Below are 20165 nucleotides of genomic sequence, written 5' to 3'. Positions count from 1 at the left end.
ACAGATTGCTGCACTAAATTTGCAAAAACTTTCTATCTGCATGGTTCATCTGATGTGGAGTTAAATGATCTAATATCTGAATTAAGGGTTATGCAATTGACTTTGCTGGATAGAACAATGTCTGCTATGGAGGTTTTTGAATTTGTCAGAGAAGTGGACTGCTATCCTAATATTTCTATTGCTTATCGAATCTTATTTACTGTACCTGTGACTGTGGCATCGGCTGAAAGAAGCTTTTCAAAGTTGAAATTATTGAAGAACTATTTGAGGTCAGTAATGTCTCAAGAAAGGCTAACTGATTTGGCGACCTTATGCATTGAGAAAAATTTACTAGATGAGATTGATGTTGATACCATCATTAGTGAATTCGCTTCTGTAAATGTTAGAAGAAATTGTTTCAGATGATCTCCACAGGTAAAGTTACAATCATATGCAATTTTATTTTGTAAGCTTAGCTACATTCATTGTGTCTAACATGTATAATCATATTCTTATATTTGTTTTAGATTTATGAAAAGCTAGCTTCTGATTTCAAGTTGGGTGATGGAGTCATGATTGCTAATCTTGGTGCTGATAAATACAGAGACTTGACTGAGAAGTATGTCTTTATTTTACTCTATCATATAGTCATATGTCTTATCTGCATCTTGTTTTTGCTGTTTATGTTATTATGTACTGTGGTATGCTATTTTTTTCATATGATACATAGAACTGCTATTTGTTTGATATAAAAAAATAACACTATTACTTTGAGCCACTGTGGTACGTAAATATTTCGAAATATATATCTAATAGGGCCCCATTTTTAATCTCACCCTGAGCCACCAAAATGCCAGGACCGGCCCTGTGTGCGTGTGCCGTGGCCATCCCGGGCGAGTTGTGACGGAACGAGGCGCTCAAGAAGACGGCTGGGTATTTGTAGGATGTTTGGGTTGCTTGCACCAGAAGCCGCGTGAATTTAGTTCGCCGGCAACACGCGTTCTCTTGCAATAGGAAATTTTCAGAACAGGACGTGCACATCCCGGTTATTGGATCGTCCGTATATTTCACGTACTAATTTAAAAGTAAATTAAAGAAAAAATACTAAAAAAGATAGATTTGTAAGTATATATCGGTGCAACCATATTCTGATACGATACAATAGTTTTACGATTTTATCAGTCACACTTTCGATTTATTTGTATGATATGCGAATGTTTCGGTTTTTTATGTGTTTATTTTGGTAGAATGATCATATTTTTTTTACTTTTAATATTTTGATTTTATATATTTTTCTGTGAAATGTCACACTTTTTGGTTATTTTGTATAATAGAGAGAGATGGAAGAGACACACCCATGTATAATAGAAGCTAGTGCTCAAGGCGGGCAACCGCTGCTCAAGTGCCCGCTTTCTGATCGCCGGCGCGGGGGCGCACCTCGTTCTACGCTCGGGCGACGCGGAGGGCGGGATCGACTTGATCGCGCGCCTGGAGCACGATCTCAAGGACGCGTCCAACAATCTCACCCACGCCACAGCCTGGATGGGGGCGGTGGAGCTCGTCGCGCTTCGCAGCGGCGGGCACAGCCCGACGGCGCTGCTGCACTGCATCGACGACCTGACCCGCATTGACGACGACCTCGCCCTGCGGCTCGCTCTCACCCAGCTCCAGGAGGCCCGAGCGCGTGCAGAGGACGCGCTCAGCAGCGTGGACAGGTGCCGTGGCCACCTGGGCGCCGCCAAGGTGCCGCTGGACCATCCTGGCGCGAACGACTGCATCGAAGCCGAGCGTGCTCGTGGTCACACTGCAGCAGGTGGTGTGTCAAGCCTGCTATTTACCCAATGGGCGACATCAGAGTGGAAGCACTCCTCTGGACAGTCACAATGAGCTGGGGACTACTCACGGCGTCTGTCTGCTTCCTTTTACTATTTTTGGTAGTTTTCAGTTACTGTTTATCGTTTGGGATTTGTCATAAAAACGATATTTACCGTCCAGCTCTGTAAACGGCTATAAAGCCTGGTTGGCGTGTGTGCTGTGAACTTGAGATGGATTATGATGAACTCTAGTTAAAGTAGAGTAATACAGTTGTTCTTCGTGGTTCCATCTCCACGAACTATCCCAATCTTGCTCAATTCCAGTTCGTCCTCTGATTTCTCTGTCTAAGTTGCGTCTGGTCTTGAAAAATTGGTATTAGAGACCCTCGATTCTTAGCGGCGACAGAGGGGATCGGGATTCAGGTGAGGGATTTTTTTTTCCAGAGCCGATCTCTCGATCCAGGCGGCGGTCGACCAATCTGAGTGCGTGATAGGGTAAGGTTCCGATCCGTGTGGTCGTGGTAAAATCCCTGAACCTGTTGCTCAGATCTGATGACGAAGATCGACACGAGATCAGAGGCGATGGCGGCGGTGGATTCCTTCCGCACGGACCTGCAAGGAACTCAGGACAAGGTTCTGCGCATGGAAGGTCATATCTCTGACATCATTACCACTATCACCTCGATGGAGAAGTTGCTGACTAATATGAATGATGCACTTCTTCGACTCAGTGGTGATTCGAACCGGGAAACTCCTATGAAGTTGTATGCAAAGCATCAGCGGTCTGATTCCAAATCCCACGGTACGGGTGTTTTTGATGCATTTGATACTTCAGCTCCACACTTGCTTGAGATGGAGGGCACTAGATCTGTTAGTCACTTCAACTTGTCAATTGCTCGTCCTAAACTTGATTTCCCATACTTTACTAGTGAGAATCCATTTGGATGGCTTTGTCAGTGTGAGAAATATTTTGATCTAGCTTCAGTTCCTATGGAGATGTTTGTTCCTTTAGCAACCTTGCACTGTCAGGGTAAGGTGGAACACTGGTGGTGTGGATTATGAATTGATGCAGCAAAACTCACATGGTTTCAATTTGGTAACATGGCTATTAACAGATTCTCTGAATTTAGTGTTTATGATGTAGTTGAACACTTCCATTCCTTGCGCCAGAGCACTACTGTCTCAGCTTATATTGATGAATTTGAACAAATCATGGCCATAGTGCAGACTCAACACCCATCCATGTCTGAAGAATACTATGTCAAGAGTTTTGTGGGAGGTCTCAAAGAAAGCATCAAACATTACCTCAAACCTCATACACCCCAATCCCTTGGTGATGCTTATTGGATGGCTAAGGATTTAGAGAGAGGCCTTACTCCAAAAAGATCCTTCTCTTACTCCACCTACAGCCAACCTAAATCATTCTCTGCTCCTACTCCTCCACCTCCAAAAATCCAACCCACAGTTACACCTCCTACCCAAATTGATACTACTACGAAATCTCCAATATTAGCTGTCAAAACTAGAGAGCCTGCTAGATGTTGGGGCTGTAATGAGCTTTATACTCCTCAACACAAGCAAGTATGCAAATTCAGAAGAGCAATTCATGCAATGTCTGTAGACCCTGAGAATTGGTTGGCTAATGAACAAGAGCTTGAAGATGTTAATGGTCATACCTTCCAAACTCCTCCTGACAGTCCCTCTGAATTACCTCACTTAATGCTGTTATCTTCACATGCTCTCCATGGTTCTTCATCAATTACTACATTCTGTTTATTGCTGAAAGTTGGGAGCAAAAATGCAATAGCCCTTGTGGATAGTGGTAGTACTCACTCTTTTATGAGTATTTCTTTTGCTGTCAAGGCCAACTATCCAATTACTCCAGTGGTTAAGCAATATGTGAAAGTTGTTGGTGGGGGAACTCTATCAACTAATACAGTATCCAGGGATAAGATTTTTGCACCACCTTTTCTCTTTTGGATCTCAAAGGCTATGATATAGTCTTGGGTTGTGATTGGATTTACCAACACAGTCCTATTGGATTGGATCTACAGAAAATGGAATTCTCTATCACTAAAAATGGTTGTAAACGGGTTGTATTTCCTGATTACACTAGACCCCATCAATCATGCTCTGTCCACTCTACCCAACTGGAGAAAATGCTTGGTAAAAGGGTTATGGGCTATGTGCTACAAATCAATCTGATCACTGATCAGCAGTCAACTTCAGTTGATTCAGAAGACACTACTCTTATTGACATTTTATCCAGATATGCTGATGTTTTCAAGGAACCTGAGGGTTTACCTCCCATCAAAAATTGTGACCATACCATCCCACTTCAGCCTGGTACAATTCCACCCAATTTGAGACCTTATAGAGTTCCCCAGAAGCAGAAACAAGAAGTGGAAAAGCTGATTAAGCAGATGATATCTTCTCATTTTATCAGGCCCATCACTAGCCCTTATGCAGCTCCTGCAATTCTAGTCAGGAAGAAAGATGGGTCTTGGCGCCTATGTATGGATTACAGGAAACTCAATGCTCAAACCATTAAGAACAAGTATCATATTGCAATTATTAAAGATCTTCTTAATAAGCTATTTGGGGCTTTTTATTTTTTCTAAATTGGATTTAAGGTCTGGATATCACCAAATTCGAATGCAAGAGCAAGACATTCATAAAACTGCATTCAGAACATTCATGGGCCATTATGAGTTTGTAGTCATACCTTTTGGATTGACTAATGCCCCAGCTACCTTCCAATCACTCATGAATTCTATTTTTACTGATTACTTGAGAAAATTTGTCTTAGTCTTTTTTTATGATATCCTGATTTACAGCAAAACTAGAGAGGAACATTTTGTCCACCTACAAATGGTGTTGGATCTGTTAAGAACCCACAAACTCTCAGCTAAGCTCTCTAAATGTGTTTTTGTTGTTCCTAGTATTGACTATTTGGGTAATACTATCAGTGGAGATGGTGTTGTTACAGACCCTAACAAAATTGTTTCTATCACCCAGTGGCCTACTCCAAAATCAGTTTCTGAATTGAGAAGCTTTTTGGGACTAACTGGTTATTACATGAGATTCATTAAAGGTTATGGTCAAATTTGTCGACCTTTACATGTTGTCTTAAAGAAATTTGGGTATTCTTGGGGTCCTGAGCAAGCTGCAACATTCTCCTCTCTGAAAATTCACATGACTTCAGCCCCAGTTTTGGCTCTTCCCAATTTCTCCTTACCATTTGTCTTGGAAACTGATGCTTGTGGTTCTGCAATTGGTGTTGTCCTCATGTAACAGGGTAGGCCCATTGCCTATTACAGTCAAACTTTGGGACCTAGGGCTGCTGCTCAATCAACATATACCAAAGAGTCTATGGCTATCTTAGAGGCTCTCAAAAAGTGGAGGCATTATTTTTTGGGTGGTGAACTGATAATCAGAACAGATCACCAGAGCATTAAATTCATGACAGATCAGAAACTCTCTGAAGGTATTCAGCTCAAGCTCATGCTCAAACTTTTAGAATTCAACTATAAGACTGAGTACAAAAAGGGCAGAGATAATATAGTAGCAGATGCCCTATCTCGAAGAGATCTTCATTGTCATGCTATTTCTATTGCAACACCTTCCTGGATTTCAGATGTCCAAGACTCTTACAATACTGATGAGCATTGTCAGGAGCTCTTAACAGAATTAGCTATAAATTCTGCTAGCTCTTCAGTTTTTTCCCTTCATGATGGCATTTTGAGACACAAAGGGAAAATATATGTGGGTAACAAAGATGAATTGAGAACTCATCTCCTATCAATCTTCCATGCTTCTTCATTGGGGGGGGGGGGGGGTCATGCTGGAATTAGAGCCACTTATCATAAACTCAAGAATATTTTCTACTGGTCAGGTATGAAACAACAAATTGAACACTACAAATCTGAATGCCCAGTCTGCCAGCATGCAAAAGCTGAGCATTGCTCATATCCTGGCCTACTTAATCCCTTGCCTATTCCTGACATGGCTTGAACTCATATTTCAATGGATTTTGTTGAGGGTTTACCTAAATCTAATGGGTATGATGTGATTTTGGTCGTGGTGGACAGACTTACCAAATACTCCCATTTTATACTTCTCTCACCCCTATACAGTTCAGCATGTGGCTCACCTTTTCATTGATCATGTCTTTAAGTTGCATGGACTTCCTATTGCTATTATCACAGACAGAGATCGAATCTTCACTAGTCAACTTTGGCAAGATATCTTCAAAGCTCTCAAGGTTTCCCTAAGGTATTCTTCAGCTTACCATCCATAATCAGATGGTCAAATTGAACGAGTCAATCAGTGCTTGGAGTCTTATCTCAGATGCATGGCTTTCAAAGAACCAAGAAAATGGTCAAATTAGATTTCCTTGGTTGAATGGTGGTACACAAATTATCACACCTCTCTCAAACTTACTCCATTTCAAGCACTCTATGGTTTTCCCCCTCCCCTCATTAGTGAAGTCCTGGTCCCTGGTCCTGAATCTTCAGCCCAGGAGTTCTTGCAATAGAAAGAATTGACTCTTCAGAAATTAAAGGAAAATCTCGCTGCTGCTCAAGCTAGAACAAAGAAATATGCTGATAAGAATAGATCAGAACGATCTTTTGAAGTGGGCGATATGATTTATCTCAAATTACAACCTTACAGGTTAACTGCTTTTGGAATCAAATCATTTCTCAAGTTGACAACAAAATATTATGGTCCATTCAGAGTTTTGCAGAGAATTGGCAATGTTGCCTACAAACTTCATTTACCTGATTCAGTTGCTATTCACCCAGTTTTTCGTGTCAGTCAACTAAAAAAGCATCTTGGTCCAAATGCTATTCCTCATGCTGACCTTCCAATGGTTGATGCCCATGGCCACATTAAAGTTGCCCCTGTCACTGTCCTTCAAACAAGATCTATTCCTAGAGGTGATAATCTGGTTACTCAATGGCTTGTTCAATGGCTTAACCTCCCTCCAGAAGATGCTACTTGGGAAGATGCAAATGTCATCAAGGCCATGTTCCGCTCCTTCCATGACTCCACCATTAAATCTTGGTTTCCAAATTGGAATCCTTGAGGACAAGGATTCAGTTAGGGGAGGGCATTGTCAAGCTTGCTATTTACCCAATGGGCAACATCAGAGTGGAAGCACTCCTCTGGACGGTCACGATGAGCTGGGGACTACTCACGGCGTCTGTCTGCTTCCTTTTACCGTTTTTGGTAGTTTTCAGTTACTGTTTACCGTTTGGGATTTGTCGTAAAAACGATATTTACCGTCCAACTCTGTAAACGGCTATAAAACCTGTTTGGCGTGTGTGCTGTGAACTTGAGATGGATTATGATGAACTCTAGTTAAAGTAGAGTAATACAGCCGTTCTTCGTGGTTCCATCTCCACGAACTATTCCAATCTTGCTCAATTCCAGTTCATCCTCTGATTTCTCTGTCTAAGTTGCGTCTGGTCTTGACATGGTGGAGATGGCCGCGCTGATCCACGCCGCTGGCGAGGCTGCCAGTGTCAACTGAGACGTCTTTTTGTGCTGTACCTGTGTAGGGATTAATCTGTTTGCTTGATCTCTAATTGATCGCTTGCGTGTTCGTGTTCGTGCAAGCGTGCTGGTTGCACGAACTATTGTTGATGCTATTGATCTCATCGATGGGTAATGAACATTGAACTCGTTGATGCTATTGCTACTAGGATGCATGGTTGTTGCTTGATCTGAGTTGCTCCTGCTTGACTCGTTACCGTCATAATGCACCATGCATGATTTGCAGCTTGGGATCAATTTCATGTTAGTGTTCCTAGATCAGCATCTGGTTGCTTTTAGGTGGAACATGGTAGAGATATAGCCGTGATCATTTTTGAAGCACCATCTCATTTCCAGAATGTTTGTTCAGCACATGGGATGACCAGTTGCCATTCTATCTGTTCTCAACACAGAATGATCAGTTCCAGAATGGTCAGTCAACTCATGAAATGTGTGTCGTCATTCCTCAAAAAAAATTAAGACCCTCCCTCTCCCTCATATGCTTGCTGCTACTGGTTATTGTCCAGCATAATATACTGATCGAAATCAAATAAAACCGCAGCATCAGCAAACAATTAGCTAGTGTGGCAGCTTGCTTGCGCCAGAATATATTCGATAGGCAAATCAGATCGAAATCTTGTAACCGGGCGTATCTGTGTTCCAGGAGTGCATGGGCTTTTTGCGAGGGGGTAAAAGGCAAATAAAGTTCTAGACTTCTAGAAAAAGTGCAGAATATGTGTCAAATTGGTCAATTGCATTTTGATCCCCGTTCAGGGCCGCCGAGACCTACGCGGTCATGCGGACGGCGTCCTTCGCGCCCGGGCATGCGAGGCGGTCGAGCGCAGACTCTGCAGCGCCTCGGCGGCGTGGTTGAGGGCGTCGGCGCGGTGGCCTTCCCAGCTGCGGCGGATCGTCGAGAGAAGGGGAGAACGAGAAGCCAAATCAGCCTACTTGTAAATAATAGAATAAAATTAATAGTTTGAAACCTCAGAAAGGTGAGAAAGCTTCCGGAAACACATCAGGTCGGGGGCGGCCGAGATCACAACAAAAAGACCACGTTCGATTTCGCTGCAAAAAAAATTAAGATCCTAATCTCTCGTATACTTGTTCCTACTGGTAAATTCTTGTTCAGAACAAACTGATTGAAAGCGAATGCAAACCTCACAGCATCAGCAAACAATTAGCTAGTACAGCAGCCTGCGCCAGAATTCAGATGCAGAGACATGCATCATCAAATTAGCTAGGAAAATTAAGTGGTAGAAGAAGAGCAGAGACATGCATCATCAAATTGATTAAGAGTAGTTTGGTTTAAGTTATTCCACCGAGAATGACAGATCAACGTACCACGTATTCACATGTTTATCAACAAATTGCAAGCCATCGCGCATATCTACAGTAGGACTCTAACATCAACAGAAACATCCACTTAAGCAAGACGCTTGGTTGATCATTCATCACTCTAAGGATTGGCTCATCATCAACACTGCAAGGAGCAACGTATCAATCGTATCATAGTTTCAGATCACCAGAATGGTCAGAAGCGTGGGAAAACAGATCAGGCTGAGGCGGCCGAGATCACAACACGAACACGTGCGATTGCGAATTTGCGCTGAGACAATGGGAAGTAAAAGGTAAGCAGGCGACCTTGCGACGAAGAGAACTACGGAATCCTCCAGATTAGGAGACCGGAGGCCTCAATTGCCCTCGAAGCCGAACGCCGCCTCGCGCGCGAACGCGGTCGCCGCGACGAGGTCCACCGCCTTCGAAAGCGCTTCACCGAGCTCCATGACGCCGTTGTGCTGCTCGGAGAGCCAGGGGCTCTGCTCCCACGGGGCGGCGTCGCCCTCGTCGCCGCCGCCCTCGTCCAGGACCAGCAGGACCGCAGCCGCGCGCAGGTGGCCGCGGGCGCACTCCACCCTGTCGTGCACGCGGGTGGCTAGTTCGGCCGCTTCCTCGAGCCGGTCCAGCGCGCACCACACTTCGGGGTCCCCGGCGAGGTCGTCGACGGAGTCGAGCGGTGCGCTTGGGCAGGGCGCGCCGCCCCGGAGCGCGAGGTGGCGGGCAGCGCCCATGCTGGCGAGGGCGAGGGCGAGCTCCGTGGAGACCCTCTCGAGCGTGCGCTGCGCCCCCTCCGCGCAGGGCACAAGGTCGCGGCTCCACTTCCGCTCCCCAATGACCTCGAGCATCCCGAGGAGCAGCCCGTTGATGGTGTGGCAGTGCGTGTCCGCCAAGACCACTCGCCGCTGGAACAGCCCCTTCCAAGTGGACTCCACTTCCGTTTCCATCTCCATCTCTCTGCGCGCGGGCGTCTCTCTCTCTCTCTCTCTCTCTCTCGGTGCTGGTTTCTGAAGGCTCCGGCGAGCGCTTCGTTCAAAAAGGAAAGGCTCCGGCGAGCGCTTCGTTCAAAAAGGAAAGGCTCCGGCGAGCGCTTCGTTCAAAAAGGAAAGGCTCCGGCGAGCGGTATAAATAACCGCAACTCCAACCCTGCAATGGCCAGCCTGGCAAGCGCACCGCCTTACCAGGTTCCACCTGAGTACATGGCCAGTCCATGCAGGCCCCCATGCTGTCCATCTGACAAGTGGGGTCACAAACTGTGGGCCCACATTTCACTAGTGGGCGGTCGACTTCCCAAGTAGTTACGGCTTCCCTACGGTAATTTTCTGTGTTAAGACGCAAGGAACGCGGTAATTAACCTAGGCGCCGTCGCTTCCATATAAATAGCCGCCGCCTACGTCTCCATCCCATTCGTCCACCGCCATTGCACACAGAAAATGGAGATAGAGAGCACACGCTCCCTGCCAATGGAGGAGCGGCGGTGGATGGATTTGGCGCGGATGGTGCCGGCGACCCTCCTGCTCGTCGGCACCTCGGGAAGGGTCTTCGCGAGTATCAAAGGCGCCCGCGAACTGCTCGGCGGGGACAAGTGGGGCTATGACGACACCGACGACCCCGAGTCGCCCTCGAGCACCACCGGAGACGGCGATCACAGCGTCAGCGCAGCCTTGGACTCGACCGGAGGCGGCGATCGCAGCGTCGGCGTCCCCGTGGACACCACGGGAGGCGGCGATCACCGCGTCGGGCTCCCCTTGGACACCACTTGCGGCAGCGAGGCCAGCCTCGGCTTCAAGGCCCCCCTGGAGGAGGTGGTGGTGGGCGGCGGCGGCGGCATCGTGATCGTCCCGAACGGCGTCGACTCGCCCCGCGCCGTGTACTACTGGGCCGACCTCCTCGCCAGCGCGTTGGCCCCCGAGGGGCACCTCCCCGCGGCCTACCGCGAGATCACGCGCCTCGTCTCGCTCCACCGAGAGGCCGGCCACGTCTTCGTCATCTGCGCCGCGCACCTCGGCCTCCGACACGGCTCCGCGCACCTCGGCGTCCAGCCCGACGACGCGGCGCACTTCGGCCTCCAATCCGACGACGCTCGGTGGCAGAGGTGGAGGGACCTCCGCGAGGCCGTCGTCCGCCACGCCCACGACGCACTGCTTCGGCTGACCTCCGCCGCGTCGGCTACCACCGCGGCCGAGGACTTCCTCCGGTGGCGCTCCACCGAGTCCCCGCGCCGGGAAGGGTGGTGGTCGGCGGCGCGGCAGCTCGTGCAGGACGCCAGGCGCAGCCTCGGCGAGGCGAAGGACGCGGTGAGGCTGATGCGCGACGCCGTGCTGTGCGAGTTCTTCGAGACCTGGATGATTCTGGAACGCGCGTAACTGCAGGCGCATTGCTACTAACGCAGCTGCCTCCGTTTTGCTTCCTGCTTGTGCTGTGCGTTCCCACCTTACCCAAGCTTGCTTAGAGTGTGATTGATTGATCAGCCTCGGTGGAAATGGACTGATAAACATTTGTCAATAAGCTTTTGAGATGAGATGGATCAGTTAGCTACAAGCTGACAGTAATGTACTAAGAGCCCATCACTCTGGTTCCAATATAATGCCTGATGTTTTTTCATCTAGTGCAGTTGCTGTCACTTGATAGTATTTTTCTCTGCATATTCTGACAGTTCTTTTGACAATGTTTGTCTATTGACATCTGCATTTTTTTTAGTCAATCGTCTTGTCCTGCATTATAAATCATTGATTGGCTTTGCTTGGCGAAGTAGGCTAAAAAATATAAGGCAAACATCTCATCAGCTGCATGTCTGCATTGCATGTTTTTTTTTTCGAATTATTAGACAAGGAATAAAATAGGAGTTTGGGAAAACAAAAGGAAGGAAAAAGGCCCGACCGCCCGGCCAGGGACGCAGGAACATATCAAACAACTCGGCATGAGCAAAACATGGTAGAGGAAAAGAAGGAACTACTAAATGGCACCTGCAATGCATGTTTTGGAAATGTTCAGATGATCCATTGATTGGCTTCTGGGTCTCTGCCTATCATTTTAGTTACCAAAGCAGCCTTCTGTCGCTGTTCTAGTCCCCCAGGCAGGCAAAATAACAACGATGAGTGCCTTTGGAGACATGCTTGATTCATCGCCAAATTCCATCAGCGGGCATTGCACAACTTGTTGATTTTTGCATGGAAACCGCCACAGTCTCTTCCCCCTAATGCCAATATGTTCTTTTTGAATATTTTTTTTTGAATAAGTGTTTAAATTGTTCAGTGATTTGACGACTAACGAGTTGGCCGAAACTTTTTCAGTCCATGTATTGTACTGTCACAAAATGTCCTCCAATTGAAGGTAGTTCTCTGCTTCCAAAATCCAATGTCTCCTTTGCCACTTCGCCCGACATTTTGGCAAAGAACAATGCAGTACACTAAGACGCAGCAATATGTTGCGCACCGACATTTTGTTGACCTTCTTGAGGGTTGGCATTCTACAACTTGCCAGAAACGGTCGTGGGAGCCACGAAGAGGGTGCAACCATGGATCAGAGCCGCCGTGCACTTCTCCCTCTGCTTTGCCGTCGCCGCCCTCGCACCACTGGCCGCCACGGGGGCCCCGTCGGCCGCCAACATTCGCGCCTCGTTTCTTAGCCCGTTCAGCAATGCTCAGCGAGTGGCACCGGCTACGCCGTTTGTCCCGGACCTCGGCCTCCTGCTGATCGTCACCGTCACACGGTCGGACGGTGGCATGGCGCAGGAGGCGTTGCTGACGAGGCTCGCGCACACGCTGCGGCACGTCGCGCCGCCGCCGCTCTGGATCGTGGTCGGAGCGGAGAACAGGACGGCAAGGACGAGGGCGGTCCAGGTGCTGTGTGGCACCGGAGTCATGTTCCGGCACCTCACCTACGATGCCGCCATGCCGGGAACTTCACCGACTTCGGCGGCGACGAGGCGGACCATGAGAGAGGAACGTGGCGCTGAGCCACATCGAGCGGCACCGGTTGCACGGGGTCGTCCACTTCGCCGGCTATTCCGGCGTCTACGACCTCCGCTTCTTTCACAGGCTGGTACACAGAGGATTCAAGCATTAATGGGACACAAAGAACCACCATGACTGCAGTAGATACCAGTGCAAGCAACAAAAATTCCAGCTCTGAACATCCCAAAATAAACATCTCCAGATTTGGGTTCAGGAGCTCAATGCTGTGGGGCTCAGAAAGACCACTCATCAGGAGGAACTCGTCAGCAGGGGTTACTCAGGACTTCATCCAGTTTTTACGGCAATTGGCGAGAGAAGATGAAAACAATCTCAAGGTCATCCCTTCTGATTGCTCCGGTTCTCGGACAATGTCGTGGAACCTTGACATGCCAAGATTCGCTCCAAACATCGAGGAACAGGATCCTCAGCAGCACCAGAGTCTCATGAAGAGAGAGGACGATGATCCCATGACACGAGACAGTTATGGAAGAAAGCATGTTTCAATGTAACCATCAAAATAGAATTGACACATGAAACCTTCATCATGTATATCAGCTACTCCATAGAAATGAGCACAATTGAGCCATGAGTATTATTAAACAGTGAATAACCTACTCCAATCAGCTCCAATATTCTTTGTTCAGAAATTTTGTTCACACAGCAAGACTTCTGTTTATCTTCTAATGCTTGAGTCTGGAGGTACAAAATTTATCCTTTCATCGGAAGAGCATATTGTGCATTACACAATCAAAAGGCCGATGCAGCTCCTTTTGTTTTCCCCATTATTACATCCTTCGCCTCATTGATTTTTGAAGCAAGGTAATGACTTCCACCTGCATCCGGATGATTGACGACCATGACCTTCTTGTGCGCCTCTTTGACCTTCTCAGCATTGGCAGTTTTCCCTGGAAGCATCAACGAAAACAGAGCGGCGCTTTGTGAAGGCATGGAACACCGCACGCCTCAAATTACAAGGTTCAAATGAAAAATTGTTGAATCACAAAGCAGTGGCACTCCTACAAATGCAAGAATGACTGATCAGACATGTACAGATGCAAACTCTGTTTGATTGAAAGAGCAAACACAAGATATAATTCAGTATGTTGGCACGAAGAAGTACATCTGATAAAAAATTGAAAGCCTCCCATATATTTAATAAGGGAAAAATGCACAAACCCCCCCATAAGTCACTCCATTTTTGAGATTCACCCCCATAAGTCATTTTGTTGCAAAAACCCCCCCAACAGTAATTTAGATTTGCAAAAACCCCCCCAGCAATTGTTTAATCCAGAAAATAGGTTTTCTTTAATATAAAAAATATGTAAATTCTTTAATAATTTAGATAAAGGTTTTAAAAATGATTCCTTTGGTGAAATAAATAAAATGAAATGTTTTTAATTCTATTAATCTTATATATATATATATATATGTTTTTCAATGATAAAATAAATATTTTAATTATGAGAAAAATTTAGAAAATCTAGAATAATGTTTTAATAGGTTTTCTATATTTTTAATTATGGAAAAATGGTAAATAATTAGAAAATAAAGGGAATTTTTAATTTTTCTAGGTTTTCTATGTTTTTAATTTTAGATAACACATAAGGCAAATGTATAAGTTGCAATGGTATAAAGGGAATTTTCTCTAATTTGTCCGGCCGGCCTACCCATTGGTATGGCACTTGACCGCATTCCAGCGCTCGGCCTCTCTTCTGTAGATGCAGAGAGTTCGGCAAGATTTAGCATCAGTCTCCATTGATTTATCGTTATTTGTGAACACAAATAATAAATAAAATTATATCCTTATTCCTCTAAGGGACATAATTAAAATATTTATTTTATCATTAAAAAACATATATATATAAGATTAATAGAATTAAAAATATTTTATTTTATTTATTTCACCAAAGGAATCATTTTTAAAACCTTTATCTAAATTATTAAAGAATTTACATATTTTTTATATTAAAGAAAACCTATTTTCTGCATTAAACAATTGCTGGGGGGGTTTTTGCAAATCTAAATTACTGTTGGGGGGGTTTTTGCAACAAAATGGCTTATGGGGGTGAATCTCAAAAATGGAGTGACTTATGGGGGGGTTTGTGCATTTTTCCCATTTAATAAAGGAGCACAGTTTCTTTTGGGTAAAGTGCAAAACAAAACCAAGGAGAGACTGAATCTGTCACGGAATATTTTAATTGAGAGTTAGGTTTAATTAGCTCAGGAATGAAAACTCATGAAATGACACCTATATTCTTAGTCTGAAGCTATGTATCCCCAACACCGCACGCTTGTTTACATATAACCGGTGACAGAAGGGGCAGCTCTACCATTCGGTACTCAAACAAGTACCCAATAGGGATGTCCAATTGTGGATGTTTAAACTTTATATCCAAAGGGCCACTAGTGACAAACTAAATCCGTATTTGGTGGTGGTGATCAGGGTTTTGTTTACCAGTAAATAAAATTTACTAGCGGCCACCGATAAATATGATTTATCGAATATACCGGACAAAATTCAAACAAATTTAAATAAAATACCGGTAAATATGAAAAAAAAATTCTGCCGGGTCCACCAGTAGACTTGGTAAACTGGATATACCGGGCTATTTTTTCCCTGGTGGTGATAGAGGGACGCTATGTAGACTCTGTCCCAGTGTTCCCGTGAGATCCTCACGAGATCAAAGCTCATAAGATATCCGTGTGTATAATATATTAATATATTATGTGCTTTTATCTCTAAAATATGGGGGCAGCGTCCTTTTTCATACATATGCCCTTAGGGTAACAATTTGAGAATGTAACCCTAGATATATTCTCATCCCACGTTTTCATATGAAGGAATTAAATATGACATTTTGCATCCTCCGATGCATACATCCCCTTATTGTTTATTACATAGTCTCGTCCTGGACGATTTAAAGGACCAAAAGGAAAAACCCAATGACATTTGCATCATCCGATGCAAAGAGACTCTTGTTCATTATTACATAGTCTTATCATAAGGATTATCCACTTATTCTATAATTAAGCCACCACCCATTTTTGGCGAACATATCCATGGACACCATCTCTAAAGCGTCGAAAGCCTTCAAAAAGTCTTCCCTTTGATCCTTCCTCTGTAGCAACCTCCAGAACCGCAACCAATAGATCCCCTGAAAATTACCTGTAATAAAGATATATTAGGAGTATGATTGAATATTATATCATTTTGGCAGAACCATATTGACCAAAAGATGGTCGCTACCCCAACTAACATCTTGTTCTTAGTTCTCGCTCCCTTTTTTTCTTACCAACTACCCATAATATGATCCATACTGCTAGATTTTATAATACCTAAGGCAATATAGATTATTTGCTAACATGTTCTATCAATGTGACATTGAAAGAAAAGGTGATTAACGGTTTCATTCTGATTGCAAAAACAACACTTTTGGTTTCCATCTCAGTTTCATTTGATCAGATTTTCCTTGGTCAAAAGAATATCTCTACCTAAGTACCCCAAAAAACCTTAATCTTAAGTGGAATCTTAAGTTTTCATAGACCTTTAGCATTGCTAACGGTAGGTCATAATATCATTTGCTTGTAAATGGATTGAACCGAGTATATTCCATGTGCATGCAAATCCCACCTAAAAATGTCTTGTTCATTACCTAATTGAACAGAGGCAATTTTTGACACCATATGTTACCAAGCAATTAATTTATCCCCTATAATCGATCTGCGAAAGGAGAAGTTTAGCGGTAACGATTGCATAACATTCGCCACTGTGGTTTGTCTCCTTCAAACCACATTATACAATGTCGGATACTTCACACTGAGAGGATTAACGCCTAACCATATATCATTCCAAAACCTAGTCTGGTAACCATTTTGAACATGAAAGGAACCCTATTTGAAGAAGTCATTTTTAACTTCCATAAGCCCTGACCAGAAATGAGAATCACCCAGTTTCCCTTCCAACTAAGTAAGTGTTTTACCACAGAGATAAAGCCACTTGCTAAGGAGACATATATTCTTAACCGAGAGATTGACAGTGCCAAGTCCTCCCTGATCTTGTGGCTGGCATAGAATGTTCCATCTAGTAAGTCTATATTTCTTCCTGTGGTTATCCCCTTGCCAAAAGAATCTGGATAAAAAATAGTTCAATCTTTTAAGTACACCCTAGGGAATCTCAAAGAATGACATCATGAATATAGGAAGACAACTTAAGACTGAGTTGATGAGCACTAATTTGCTCCCTACAGACATAAGTTCCCCCTTGTAACAGCTTAATTTCTTTTCAGACCTTTCTTCGACCTCTCTCCAATCCGTATTCCTTAGTTTCCTATGTATCATTGGAATACGAGGTATGAAAGGGAAACTACCCAATATCACAACCCAATAATTATGTGTATTGGTCATTCCATTCTTTAGCGTCACCATAACAGAAGAGTTCTCTTTTATGAAAGTTTATATTCAAGCCCAAGAGTTGTTTAAACACACAAAGTATAAGCTTCATATTTTTAGCCTTTTTAAGATCATGACCCATGAAGATGATTGTATCATCTGCATATTACAGAATTGATAAACCATCATCCACAATGTGTGGGACAACTCCATTGATCTACCCATCCTCTTTTGCTTTTGCTATTAGTATTGCAAGCATATCAGTCACAATAGGTGAAAGGGGATCACCCGGTCTAAGTCATTTATGAGTTTGAAAGTAAGGTACAACTTCATCGTTGACCTTAATTCCTATATGTCCTCGAGACACAATATTTTGGATCCAGTCACACCATTGTGTTGAAAATCCTATCATTCTTAGAGTCTGTTGGAGAAAGGATCATTTGACTTTATCATATACCTTCTCGAAATAGATCTTAATAATCACCCAATTCTGCCTTTTCTTATGCAATTCATGGATGGTCTCATGGAGTATTTTGACCCCTTCCATTATATTACAATCAGTCATGAAGGTTGTTTGCGCAGGACGGATTATTTTTGCAGCCACAATATTTATTCGATTAGTGACAATTTTAGTAAATATTTTAAAGTTAACATTAAGTAAGCATATAAGATGGTACTCTTGTATTTTCAAAGCATTACTTTTTAGGAAGAAGATGTGAAAATATCTAAACATATTCAAAAGATCGTTTTTAATGACTTCTCAAAAAATTTGGTAAAATTCAGCTGAAAAATCATCCGAGTCAGGAGTTTTATTATGCTCCATTTGGAAGATTACCCTTCTTATCTCTTTCTCCTGGAAAGGTGCCACTCTGTTGCTGCTTCATCCCACATACCACTCAGTTGCTGCTTCTCTTATCTCACTCTGGGATCTTGTTCTCTCTGGTCACTTTGACCTCTGTTATTGCTACTCTCCTCTCACACTAGCAACACTGCAGTGGCTGAGTGAGCAATCTACTCCGTTACAAATTTTAAATGGTTGAATCTTGCATCTCCCAATTCACAACTGTCCAAAGCGAACTGTTGCATTCGTTCGTATAAGGCCTTCCTATCAGAATTACTCTGTACTTGGAAGGAGTAAAGTTCCCTTTGCCTTATTTGCAATTTATTCAGTTGGACATTAATGAAGCACCTTAAAAACACTAAAAACAAATTTATGATATGCTTACTATGGTAACTTGCAGCTATCAATCCTATGTGTGTACTGGTGGTTTAGTGTGTATGGACTGTTTATTTTTACACTTTCATTATATGCCGCATTAGTCAAAATTGCACTGCAGTACCCATGTCGAATGAACTATTACTTGCATTTCCTTGGGGGTTTGGGCACCTAATTAGGGCATTAGATGGATGAAATCTCCACATGAGAAAGATGGCACATAGCAAAGAGCCAGAATGGATATGGGAAAGGTCCTTGTGTTTGTATGTTTCTTCCACTCATCCATTGCCATTCCTAAACCCAAACGATGTGCTGCAGCCAGCTCTACATAACTCAAAATGCACTAGAGAAATGAATATTCGCATGCAAGAGAAACATAAACAATGATCGAATGAGGTACAGATATTATGTACATTTTTATGTAATGCACACCTGACACCGAGGATTAAAAAAGCTTCCCTTCAGGTCGTCGTAGGTTGAAAGCCAACCTCATAAAATTTGCGCATCCTTGGAACTATTGGCCTTGCCTTATAAGCTTGCCATTGCCAAGCTTGGATGCTATATCTACCGGCAAGAGCAGCTGCTGCAACTGCAAGTCCTGCCATAAGTGGCTTAGCCTGCAGAAATTAAATAAAAGTAAATAGAAATAACTACAACTTCGCTATCTTGCATATCCAGCTTTAGCTCTTCCATTTTGGGGGCACTCACTATATTCATGCATCAAAACAGAAATAGATCCATAGGACTGTCAAATCACCCGAAGCTACATAAACAAATAAATAAATAAGCATATTGGTAAGATGCATGAAACAGCAACAGGAAATAGCTTGTAGATTACACAATAACCAAACATGACGATGAATGTTATAGTATTATTGATTAATGTTTAAGATAGCGAAGAAAGCTTTTCAATTTGGACTCCCTCTAACATTACTCTAGCTACAATTACATAGCCAATGTACCGATGCATCATTTCATCCCTAAAAAGCACCAGAAGGACGAGCTGGCAAAAAACTTGATTTAGCCTTTAAGGAATGGAAGATCTGGGAGTCTTACTAGCCTGATTCTATACGTTGTAAAGCCACTAAAGCAGGTAGAATTGCACACCAGTACAGAAAACGGCACGGTGGGGAAACTTGTCCCCCAAAAAACTATGTACAAACTAATTTCCCCCTCTCCAGTTCTATCCTAATTGGATCAACTAACTTGCATAATTAAACTCATGATACGAAGTAAACAAATGCGCAGAGCATCCAAACTCGAGTACAAAATGGTGTGAAAACCATAAGAGTTTATTGACAGAGTTCTGATTTTAGATTAAACACACTTTCCTATCATACATCATGTACGACCGAGAACAACAACTAGAAGAGGTTAATAGGCTTCTCAATAATTTCATAGATGATCTTCTCTTAGTTTGTCACCCAACGCATCTAAAAAATAGATCATAACAAAGTACAACACAAGACACAAAAACCATAGCAGAAACAAAAGAACTTGAAAGATCCAAGTTGAACATAACAGCGTATCGAAAAATTAAAATCCAAAATTGAAAATCTAATTAATGGTGGGTCTCGTGATTGAAATCGAACACTAGATTCCACAGCATACCAATTTATAACTCATCTCCATACAAAGCTTGGATCTTGAAAAGAAACACCCAAAGATCAAAATGATGAACACTGGGTGAAGAAATTCTTCAAGATGATAGATAAGAGGCAAGAGAATTCAATATCTAATTATGTATGTTTGTACGAGAATTTTATACCTCTAGCAACGAGAAGTGACACTCCAATAAGGTGGGAAAATTTTAGCTTAAGCATAAAAACGAAAATTGCAACCAAAAGATGAAAAACTTGCAAACTCACAAGGGAACCGATAAAGTGAAACTAGAAGAATGTGAATCCAAGCATGAGAAGGAAAATAAACTTCATT

General features: G+C 43.5%; 3 protein-coding genes and 1 pseudogene across 3 annotated transcripts; 2 read left to right on the top strand and 2 right to left on the bottom strand.

The window, feature by feature from the left end:
• Positions 1 to 9025: 9025 nt before the first annotated feature.
• LOC133930536 (uncharacterized) lies at positions 9026 to 9658 on the bottom strand. Its single transcript, XM_062377198.1, has one exon. It carries the CDS (start codon positions 9620 to 9622, stop codon positions 9026 to 9028), a length of 597 nt encoding a protein of 198 aa, XP_062233182.1. The 5' UTR covers positions 9623 to 9658.
• Positions 9659 to 10102: 444 nt separating this feature from the next.
• Positions 10103 to 11035, top strand: LOC133887195 (uncharacterized). Its single transcript, XM_062327148.1, has 2 exons — positions 10103 to 10310; positions 10350 to 11035. Exons 1-2 carry the CDS (start codon positions 10103 to 10105, stop codon positions 11033 to 11035), a joined length of 894 nt encoding a protein of 297 aa, XP_062183132.1.
• Positions 11036 to 11965: 930 nt separating this feature from the next.
• LOC133930526 (probable glucuronosyltransferase Os01g0157700) lies at positions 11966 to 12760 on the top strand. The gene is made up of 2 exons (XM_062377188.1): positions 11966 to 12002; positions 12153 to 12760. The coding sequence occupies exons 1-2, from the start codon at positions 11966 to 11968 to the stop codon at positions 12758 to 12760; spliced, it is 645 nt and encodes a 214-aa protein (XP_062233172.1).
• A 612-nt stretch (positions 12761 to 13372) lies between these two features.
• On the bottom strand, positions 13373 to 18835 carry LOC133887185 (mitochondrial import inner membrane translocase subunit TIM14-1-like; annotated as a pseudogene).
• Between the last annotated feature and the right edge of the window lie 1330 nt (positions 18836 to 20165).

The sequence above is a fragment of the Phragmites australis genome, chromosome 1 (genome assembly GCF_958298935.1).
Source record: "Phragmites australis chromosome 1, lpPhrAust1.1, whole genome shotgun sequence".
NCBI lineage: Eukaryota > Viridiplantae > Streptophyta > Magnoliopsida > Poales > Poaceae > Phragmites > Phragmites australis.
Note: the sequence above shows the minus strand (reverse complement) of the source record. Positions and strands in the feature narration are given on the sequence as shown.

What these genes read in the sequence shown, in the direction of transcription:
- LOC133930536 (XM_062377198.1), bottom strand. Translation starts at nt 9,622, where the DNA reads ATGGAGATGGAAACGGAAGTGGAGTCCACTTGGAAGGGGCTGTTCCAG.
- LOC133887195 (XM_062327148.1), top strand. Translation starts at nt 10,103, where the DNA reads ATGGAGATAGAGAGCACACGCTCCCTGCCAATGGAGGAGCGGCGGTGG. An exon ending in CTCGAGCACCACCGGAGACG is followed by an intron (nt 10,311 to 10,349) that starts GCGATCACAGCG and finishes ACTCGACCGGAG; the next exon opens with GCGGCGATCGCAGCGTCGGC.
- LOC133930526 (XM_062377188.1), top strand. Translation starts at nt 11,966, where the DNA reads ATGTATTGTACTGTCACAAAATGTCCTCCAATTGAAG. An exon ending in AAAATGTCCTCCAATTGAAG is followed by an intron (nt 12,003 to 12,152) that starts GTAGTTCTCTGC and finishes ACAACTTGCCAG; the next exon opens with AAACGGTCGTGGGAGCCACG.